Here is a 10721-nt window from a genome sequence, read left to right on the forward strand (position 1 = left end):
TCCAGAACTTCACTCTCTAAATGAGGAGAATGCTTGATACACACAACCAATGGTGGCAGAGTCTGGATATCGAGGTCTTTAATGGGGCTCATTGTCAGCAGCTCCCTACTCTGTCAAACTGGTAAGTAGGACAGTTTATGATGGGGTCTAATCTGATTATTATGAAAACATGCAATTATGTGAGTAAAGGTCTCAAACCCAATTTAAAAAAAACAAACCATTATGGCTGTTATTGTCTGGCTAGAGCTGAGGGTAAGATAGGGTGGAGTGGTGGCTCTGAGGCTAAGGATCTGTGCTGGTATCCAGACGGTTGCCGGTTCGAATCCCCGTCACTGTCAAAAGAGATCCTACTCTGCTGGGCCCTTCAGCAAAGCCCTTAACCTGTAGTTGCTCCAGGAACGCTCGCTGTACAATGGCTGACTGTGTGCTCTGACCCCAAGGGGTATGTGAAAACTAACAAATTCCTAATACGAAAAATTGTATAAGGCGAAATAAAGGGGGAAAAAAAAAAAAAAGAAAGCAAGCAATTAATTGTAAACGGCCGCAGATCATCTACTAGAATAAAAGCCACTCTGTGTTAATACCCTCCACAGGACCTGCTTTAAAGCTCGGTTCTGTCACTGATCCTGTTGTGTTTGTGTTTCTGTAGTCCGTCACGGCCAGAACAGGCGTCTCGCTAAGATACTGGAATTCTACAAGCGAACAGCGTCATACATTCCTGTATCTTTATTTTGGGAAAGTGTGGAGTGAGGGCTCATCTGAGCCGCTACTGGACATTACTTAATATTCAGGACTTTATAATTAATCTTATTATTATTATTTTTTTTTAAATAAATAAAACTGCATCGTGGGCTCACCTTTTGATAGCGATGATCAACACACTCATAATAAATGAAAAAGATGCTGATCTGTAATTGTGCAGATATGTGAAGTACCAACATTCATCACTGATAAAGCTGCCTTTTTGTGAATTCTCCTCAAACCCGAATCCAATTGTCTGTAAAAACGGGTGCAAGACAAAAAAATCACCCACGATGCCCTTAGACCAAAATGGCCACTTTAACCAACAAAAAGGCACTTGGAACAAGACCTTGTATAACAATTGGTTTTAATAAATTGTATTTGTTTGACACCTCATACAGCAGGGCAGGCTCCATTTTTTTTTTCTGTACACCCCCCCACCTGAGATAAAAACACATAAGAGGTTGGTGTGACTCAACAAACCTGTCTACAGGTCTCCACTGGTGCTCAGTCCACTCTTCAGATTGTAGTCACACACCTCCACTACATCAAAAGTCACCATTTTAGAAAAGTCTGTGTGCATAGAGCAGATGGTGCAGCGATCACTTGAAAATTCTCCGGGGCTCACTCAGTATGACGCCTCCCTCTTTTACTGCATTACGAAAGCGCTGGATCTGAAAACACAAGAAAAGTGCATTGTGTTATTAAAAAAGAAAGAAAGAAAGAAATGAAACTAAATACATTCCGTATCTCTGGGCCCACCTGGAAAACCAACTCTGTTTCCCACCACTTTGTATGCCGAACCGTCGCTTGCAACTCACCGACTCGCACTTGTACTGCCAGGGGATTGCAGTGAAGGTCATGTGCTGGATTCCAGCTGCGAGGCAGCGCTGGGCCAGCACTCGTCCGATATTTTCACTGGCAGCCACATCCTGCGTCGAGTACAGGTGCCTTTTGATGGGCCACTCCTGGGTAGAGGCTGAGATGACGACAGTCCCAGAAGGCCCATGTTCCACAAAGGCAGTGATGTGATGCTGGGAGCGCTTGTAATGCAGTCTGGGCACAAAACAGAAACAGAAATCAGTCCGTTCTCACCTACCCCTGGAAGTATGCAAACAAGTTGAAATATAATGAGGAGGATGAATAGGAAAAAGAACAACAACCAAGAATTTGGTTTATTCCCTCTCTCTCTCTCTCTGTGCTCTTGAAGCTGTCAAGTTGCACTTCAGACATTTTCCACCAGGTGCCACTGTTGGCACGAGTGTTCAGCATCTATTCATCCAAGTCAGCTCATGCGCTTGAGGATGGGGTCAGGGATGGAGCTCCAAGTGCCAGCCAAACCCTTATTCAGCCCTTTACTTAAAAGAGCAAGTGGGGAGTTGGAATTTCACGAGGGCAATGCCGATTTTCCACAATGGTCCGTTTTAGAGTAATACAATGGATTTACAAAGTCGTCTTCAGAAGACCTGCCTATACAGAATAGAAAAAAAAAAAAATTGGGGTCGAGAGGCTGAGATTGCAGCTCAATGTGCCGTACCCGTTAACCCTTTGTACAGCGCAGACTCCATCACGATGCATGCTAGGGGCAGGCTGGACCGGCCCTTTTAAATTTTCAGGCTCGTAAACTGACAGTTTGGTGACAAAATTAGCAATATGTCTGACACACCCTATCACGAGATGTCACATAATGCGATATTGGCTTTAAAGGACTTCATAATGACTTTCCAGCAGTTTCAGATTTTTCAAGCAAGGCTCATTTTTTCGCAGACGGGGCCGTACGAATGCGTTTCAGAAACTGTGACTTTAGCCAAAGCCTTTATTAAAAAAAAACAAAAAAAACAAAAAAAAAAAATTTTTCTTATTGTGTCTCAGTATGTAAAACCACAACAAAAATTTTGGCCATCTGTTTGTCAGGTTCAAAACACTGGTGCTCTTTGGCACTCGTAGCCGTATTATATGCGCTGTACTGTCAGCCGAGTGCTCACTGGGTAACAAGGCGCACACACAAGCCTGCCCCGCCAACTTACTAAATCAAGACCATTTACCAGAGTTAAGGCGACTCATTAAGATTACATAAATGTCTGCCACTGGAAATCATTGGAAAAGTTGTGTAATTTGACAGGACCTTAACCCTTTACAGCTGCAGGAGAACCCCGACCCAACTCTCGTGCTCAAAGCCAAAAATGCCTACAGACCGTGTTTCCAATGTTTCAAGACTACATTTCTGTGGGAAACTATGGAAGCGTATTAACGCCACAGAAAAGGGGGAACCAAACAATTAAAAGTGGAAATGGCGAGAATAAAGTCGGCATGTTGACTTTATGCTCGACATACATTTATTTTTCTTCACTGTGTCTATTTTTTTTTTCCATTTCTTCTCCATAGCCCTAATACACTTCCATTGAACACTATACACGTTACTAATTTCTCTCTCTATTTTATATATATGTATATATATATAATAATCTCTTGGCAATTGTCTCATCTCAAGATTTTCTTTTAAGTCCCGCCCTACTCTCAACCATTTTCAACCACACCTCGCGGTCCTCTCAGTTTTGTGAATGCTTTTGTCAGACACAGTTCCTGCGCTCTTATAAATTTTTACGTTTTCCTCACTTTAAGTTCCCAGGTAAAGAAGATGTATTATGTCCAAAACTAATTGAAGAATTTCATCCCAAAGGGTTATCAACAGAAGAAATGAGCACACAGGCAATCCTAGCTCCGAGAAACAAGGAAGTCAAACGAATTAACGTGAAAATCAATCTGTTACATGGCAATGACATGTAAAATTTTAACAGGCAACAAGATAATATAGTACATATTCCGTGGATAACCTTAGACACCAAAGGAGATCTACATATGCCATTCATATTAAAACATTTACAGTTTCCCATTAGAATAGCTTTTGCTATGACAATTAAATCACAGGGACAAACATTCGAAAAAGTCAGTTTATTTATTAGGGAGAAAGAAATGATATTCACTCACAGGCAGTTATACGTTGCATTGTCACGATGCAAGTCAAAACACGGAATCAAAATTCAAAGCGATATTGACCAAGTTATTTCAAAAATTCGTTTTTACTGAAGTTTTACAGTAAAAGTGTAAGTTTAAAAAGTATTTGCATGTTAATTTCAAAGTCAAAAAGCACAAACTTTGAACGCAATGAAAATCCCTAATGCAACATGAAACAATTTTCTTTCAATTTACTACGTTTTACTATTTTTTACTACGGTTAATTACTCGCTGTAATGTAAAATTGTTAGGTCTATTATGCATATGTAACAATTCCCATGAAAATAATCTGTTTAAATTGTACATCTGCTCCCACACACAGTGCACCGGAAAGTATTCGCAGCGCATCACTTTTTCCATATTTTGTTGTGTTACAGCCTTATTCCAAAATGGATTAAATTCATTTTTTTCCTCAGAATTCTACACACAACACCCCATAATAACGTGAAAAAAGTTTGAGGTTTTTGCAAATTTATTAAAAATAAAAAAACTGAGAAATCACATGTACATAAGTATTCACAGCCTTTGCTCAATACTTTGTCAATGCACCTTTGGCAGCAATTCCAGCCTCAAGTCTTTTTGAATCTGATGCCACAAGCTTGGCACACCTATCCTTGGCCAGTTTCGTCCATTCCTCTTTGCAGCTCCTCTCAGACTCAATCAGGTTGGATGGGAAGCGTCGGTGCACAGCCATTTTAAGATCTCTCCAGAGATGTTTAATCGGATTCAAGTCTGGGCTCTGGCTGGGCCACTCAAGGACATTCACAGAGTTGTCCTGAAGCCACTCCTTTGATATCTTGGCTGTGTGATTAGGGTCGTTGTCCTGCTGAAAGATGAACCGTCGCCCCAGTCTGAGGTCAAGAGCGCTCTGGAGCAGGTTTTCATCCAGGATGTCTCTGTACATTGCTGCAGTCATCTTTCCCTTTATCCTGACTAGTCTCCCAGTTCCTGATGCTGCCACCACCATGATTCACTGTAGGGATGGTATTGGCCTGGTGATGAGCGGTGCCTGGTTTCCTCCAAACGTGACGCCTGGCATTCACACCAAAGAGTTCAATCTTTGTCTCATCAGACCAGAAAATTTTGTTTCTCATGGTCTGAGAGTCCTTCAGGTGTCTTTTGGCAAACTCCAGGCGGGCTGCCATGTGCCTTTTCCTAAGGAGTGGCTTCCGTCTGGCTACTCTACCATACAGGCCTGATTAGTGGATTGCTGCAGAGATGGTTGTCCTTCTGGAAGGTTCTCCTCTCTCCACAGAGGACCTCTGGAGCTCTGACAGAGTGACCATCGGGTTCTTGGTCACCTCCCTGACTAAGGCCCTTCTCCCCCAATCGCTCAGTTTAGATGGCCGGCCTGCTCTAGTAAGAGTCCTGGGGTTTCGAACTTCTTCCACTTATGAATGATGGAGGCCACTGTGCTCATTGGGACCTTCAAAGCAGCAGAAATTTTTCTGTAACCTTCCCCAGATTTGTGCCTCGAGACAATCCTGTCTCGGAGGTCTACAGACAATTCCTTTGACTTCATGCTTGGTTTGTGCTCTGACATGAACCGTCAACTGTGGGACCTTCTATAGACAGGTGTGTGCCTTTCCAAATCATGTCCAGTCAACTGAATTTACCACAGGTGGACTCCAATGAAGCTGCAGAAACATCTCAAGGATGATCAGGGGAAACAGGATGCACCTGAGCTCAATTTGGAGCGTCATGGCAAAGGCTGTGAATACTTATGTATATGTGATTTCTCAGTTTTTTTTTTATTTTTAATAAATTTGCAAAAATCTCAAGTAAACTTTTTTAACGTTGTCATTATGGGGTGTTGTGTGTAGAATTCTGAGGAAAAAAATGAATTTAATCCATTTTGGAATAAGGCTGTAACATAACAAAATGTGGAAAAAGTGATGCGCTGCGAATACTTTCCAGATCCTAGACCATCGAGAAGTGTGCAAACTGACAACATAAAGAATCGTCTTCATGCCGAACTGGAATCGTCCCCTCATAAATCAAAGTCATCCAGACGATCTGGATCTACATCATTAGAGCTGGACCATCCTGTGTAATATATATACATAAACACACACACACAAAGGATCTGCTGGTGTCACTTTGTGGTAGTGGGCATACTTGACCTACTCAGACATCACCACGTTAGACTGACCTGTGCCAAAACTGATGACTGGGCCAAACTGTCGCCCAGCCCCGGTCTTTGACCGCCAAAGCCAGCCGTTCCAGGTTCCGAGGGTTTCTGTTGATGAAGTTCGGATTTACAACGTAACTGTCATTAGGAGAAGCTTCTTGGCAAGGTTCTGCAGCACTGTGTACAGCAGCCGTGGAAGACAACCGAACATCTGGAAAAAGAAAAAATACAAGAAGTGGTCATGTCAAGGAGGTTGTGGATCAGGCAAATGCACGAGAAGAACAATCCTGCACTCTAGGGAGGGCGAGAGGGACTGAAAATGAAACTGCTGTTATATGGACCCAAGATATTTCTTGATCTCTTCTCAAAACGCCTTACAGACCGAAGATCTGCTCCATACGGACAGGTACAAAGACATTCTCTACACAAACTTTCAAATCCTGGTCTGTTATACCACAATAAAATGAATATAAATTGAGTGTTTTTTCCTTTTCAAAATAAAGCAATTTCGTGAATGTGTGCGCCTCAACGAAACATCTCAGAACAGTTTTTTTTTTTTTTTTCTCTAAACATTTTAGATCTCCTGTACAGAATTTATTTTTATGTTCTGCCCGCCTGTGATCGTTTGTTTTCTCTCCCCGTTTAAAATGTTTATTCATCAAGGGTGCGGGTTTCTTTGGGATGAATGAAGTTTCTATTACCGCGCTAATCCCAGATCACAGCACAGTGCCCTCCATAACGCGTCGGACACGGACACATTTTTCTTTGAATTGTTTGATATTTTATTTCAAACTGCGGGGCAATCAAACGTCGCCATTAAAGTGCACCCTGCAGACTTTCATTTAAGAAGATTTGCAGACATTTTGGTTGCACAACATTTTTCCACTTAGTCCCCCCATTTCAGGGCACCATAATGTTTGGGGTCCCAGGTGTTTGCGATTCCTCAGGTGGGTTTCATGGCTTCATAAGTTACCTTGTCTTGTTTCAACCCTTTGGAGTCTCCACTTGGCATTGTTCAACATGAGGACAAGAGCTGTGTCAAGTCAAAGAAGCCATTATGGAGGCTGAAGAACAAGAACAAAACCATCAGAGACATCAGTAGAACCTGAGGATGACCAAAGTCAACTGTCTGGAATATCATGAAGAAGAAAGAACACACTGGTGGGCTCAGTAATCACAAAGGGACTGGTAGGCCAAGGAAGACCTCCACTGCAGAGGACAGAAGAATCCTCACTGTGGTAAAGAAAAAGACCCCAACGCCTGTCTGACAGATCAGAAACAGTCTTCAGGGGGCCGATGTGTGCGTGTCAGAGACGACCAGCAGAAGACTTCATGGACAGAAACACAGAGGACACACTGCAAGATGAACACCACACAAACAAGATGGCCAGATTACAGTTTGTGAAAAAAGGACTTCAAAGAGCCTGCAGAATTCTGGGAAAAGGTCTTGTGGACAGACGAGACAAAGATGAACCTCATCAGAGTGACGGTGACAGCTAAGTGTGGAGAAGAGGAGGAACTGCCCGAGATCCAAAGCAGACCACCTCACCTGGTGGTCAAAACATGGTAGTGCTGCGGGTGTTATGGCTTGAGCATGTACAGTATGGCTGGCGCAGGTCCTGGCACTCTTCTCTCCACTGATGATGGGACTGCTGACAGCACAATGAATTCTGAGGTGTGGAGAAACATCTCATCTGCTCAAGTCAAGTCCAGTCCAGTAAAAGCCTCCAAACACGCTGGACGGCACTTCATCCTTCAACAAGATCATGAGCCGAACACACTGCTGAGGTGACACAGGAGTTTATCAGGGCTAAAAAATGGAAAATTCTGGAATGGCCAAGTCAGTCATCAGACTTAAATCCAACTTAGCAGGCCTTCCATATACTGGAGAGAAAAACCTAAGGAAACAAGACCTCCGAATAAGCAGGAGCTGAAGATGGCTGCATTAGAGGCTTGGCACAGCATCACCAGAGAAGACCCTGAGCACCTGGTGACGTCTGTGAATCACACACTTCAAGCTGTCATCACATGTGAGAGACACGTGACAAAGTCCTAAATATGACAACGGCTTTAACACACCTGCCAGCGCTGTGGTCCCAAACATTATGGTGCCCTGAAATGGGGGGACTGTGTAGAAAAAGTGATGTGTGACCAAAATACTTGCACATCCCCTTCAATGAAAGTCTGCAATGGTCACTTTAATCAGGTCGGAATGGTTTATACTGTGATTTTAAACCATGGAGCGGAGGAGGAGGAGTGAATTAAGGGAAGATGGGGGGCACTGCCCAACTGTCATTCCAACAGATGGCACATCACAAGCACTTTTAGTAATGAAATGCCTTGCACTTCACATCACAAACATCTTTGCCTGAAGTAGGGGCACGAGTTGCCTGGAAAGCTTGCATATTGTAATCTTTTTAGTTAGCCATTAACCACTGCTTTTAGAAATTCCATATCAAACGGCATATAACAGAGATATACAATACTATACTACGGTATATATACGCATACATATAAATACACACACACACACATATATATATATATATATATATATATATATATATATATATATATTGCAGAACTGACAAAGTTAATTGCATTACTACAAATCTGTGGTGGGTTGGCACCCTGCCCAGGATTGGTTCCTGCCTTGTGCCCTGTGTTGGCTGGGATTGGCTCCAGCGGACCCACGTGACCCTGTGTTCGGATTCAGCGGGTTGGATAATGGATGGATGACTACAAATGTTTGTGGTGCGCCGCCTGTTGGAGCGACAGAGGCACTGCTACACAGACACTTGTCCTTTTATTAAGGTGGATATCTTTGGCGTTTCCTGTATTTTTGAATTACTTCTCCATTCACGCCCTCCCATCTACTATATTTACTTTATTGAATTATGATTCTTGTATTCAATTTCGATGTCCTTAAACACGCATTTTTTCTTTATGTTTTAGTTGTGCCACTTTGAAGGAAGGAGATTGTGGGTTCGCTTCCCGGGTCCTCCGTGCGTGGAGGGCGCTTTGAGTAGCGAGATAAGCGTTACATAAATGTTAAGGATTATTATTATTATTATTATTATATATATCTAACTTTAATTCATTCATTACTAATACTAGGTTGTTGTACCGTGTTAGCCATTATGAATGTAGAGAAAAGCCAAGCAAAATCACACCTTTTATTGGATAACTAAAAAGATTACAGTATGCAAGCTTTTGTGGCAACTCAGGCCCCTTCTTCAGGCAAGCTTCATTACTAATGTTTATCTTAAGCTCTGCTTATCTATTATTACAGTTACAAACGTGATTTAAAAAGAGACTAATATATTTTTTGACAAAACATATTAAAACTATAACTCCATTGGAAAAAAATATTTATAATTAACCTCATTATGATAATGGCTCGTTATTATACACACAAAATGAAAAGGTCTGCAATCTCTCCTGTTTTTATGTTTTAAAATGGGACGTTAGGCGCACCTACCGATTATTTTAGGATGTCAGAACAGAACAGCAATGCGCGCTTTATCCTACTTAAAATCGTTTCAACTTTTTTCCCCATGAAATGTTATTTGGTTTGATCCTTCCACTCCCCTTTTTCTGCTGTTATTGTTTAGAATTTTAATAATTTCAAAAGGACTCAGTGACCGTCAGACTTGGATCTAGCCGCCGACTTGCGCTATTCGCTCGCCCCTCCGGATCTCTCGTTTCTCGGCCTTCCCAGCACGGTACCCTCCGTTCATAATCTCTCTGTGTCATAACCGTCTTCTTGAAGCCAGCAACACCGTGAATGCTCTCGCTATCCACTCCCTCATACTCTGTAGTACAAACCCCACAAAACTGAACTCGACACGCCGGCGAACTCGGTGACTTTTTACCTGCACACCGCGGCGTGTCCTTCAGCAGGAGACCTGCCAGAAATCTGCCCTGTCGAGGAATGCCGCTCAAAGCAGACATCGTCCGTAACCGCTGAAAAGCTTCAAAGAACATCGTCTGTCCTGTTAATAATAAAAACAACAACTTGCAGCGAAGACGAGAATCAATTCCCAGAGTGGATGCTGACATTCATTGTGAACTCCCGGACGTGCAACCCATGAGCGCTGCCATCTTAACTGATGGAAGTGCGGGTGGAGAAAACGGTGGGGCGGAGCCAATGACGAAATTGCCCACGTGACATACTCGCGTTCACCTCCCGCGTCGGCGCTTTTTCTGAGTGGCAGAGCGCGCATCCACACATTCACAAAAAACCACCGCGGAGGAAGGAGCTGCTGGAGGCAAGAGGGGCATTCATTCCTGTGATTCCACCCTTTAGCGGGATTTCAGAATGGTAGAGTATGCTTCCACAAAGTGCAATGATGGGAAATCTTTCAAGATTTTTTTTTAGTTGAGTATATCCGTCCATTCGCTTTCTTAACGTGCGTATCGAGGGCAGGGTCGGTGTGGAGCGGGTAGCTGGAGTCTCTAGGAAAAGAATTTTAACTCCGTTAAGTAATTATAAGTTTTGCTTTATGCATTGTCGGTTATTAAATACTGTACTTTCATAAGTCTCACGCGTTATTTTCCTTACCTTTCACCTGAAGGAGGAGTCTCCAGCCATTAGACGTATTATACGCAAGGTAACTACTGAGAAGTTAATCAAAATGGCACCTTTTACACGATTACATCTTTTAACTGAAGAAGGGGCCAGAGTTGCCTCGAAAACTTGCATATTGTAATCTTTTTAGTTATCCAGTAAAAGGGATCATTTTGCTTAACTTCTCACTACAGCCATAATGGCTAACACGGCGCAGCACCCTAGTCTCACAAGGTAATAATATTAAGAAACAGAATAATACCA

At 42.6% G+C, this 10721-nt stretch overlaps 1 protein-coding gene across 1 annotated transcript; it reads right to left on the bottom strand.

Annotated features, from left to right (window-relative positions):
• Nucleotides 1–1089: 1089 nt before the first annotated feature.
• Nucleotides 1090–10022, bottom strand: mrpl18 (mitochondrial ribosomal protein L18). The gene is made up of 4 exons (XM_039767533.1): nucleotides 9763–10022; nucleotides 5909–6098; nucleotides 1563–1797; nucleotides 1090–1415 (listed from the first exon to the last, which is right to left on the bottom strand). The coding sequence occupies exons 1-4, from the start codon at nucleotides 9947–9949 to the stop codon at nucleotides 1344–1346; spliced, it is 684 nt and encodes a 227-aa protein (XP_039623467.1). The 5' UTR covers nucleotides 9950–10022; the 3' UTR covers nucleotides 1090–1343.
• Between the last annotated feature and the right edge of the window lie 699 nt (nucleotides 10023–10721).

This window comes from Polypterus senegalus, chromosome 10 (genome assembly GCF_016835505.1).
Source record: "Polypterus senegalus isolate Bchr_013 chromosome 10, ASM1683550v1, whole genome shotgun sequence".
Lineage (NCBI taxonomy): Eukaryota > Metazoa > Chordata > Cladistia > Polypteriformes > Polypteridae > Polypterus > Polypterus senegalus.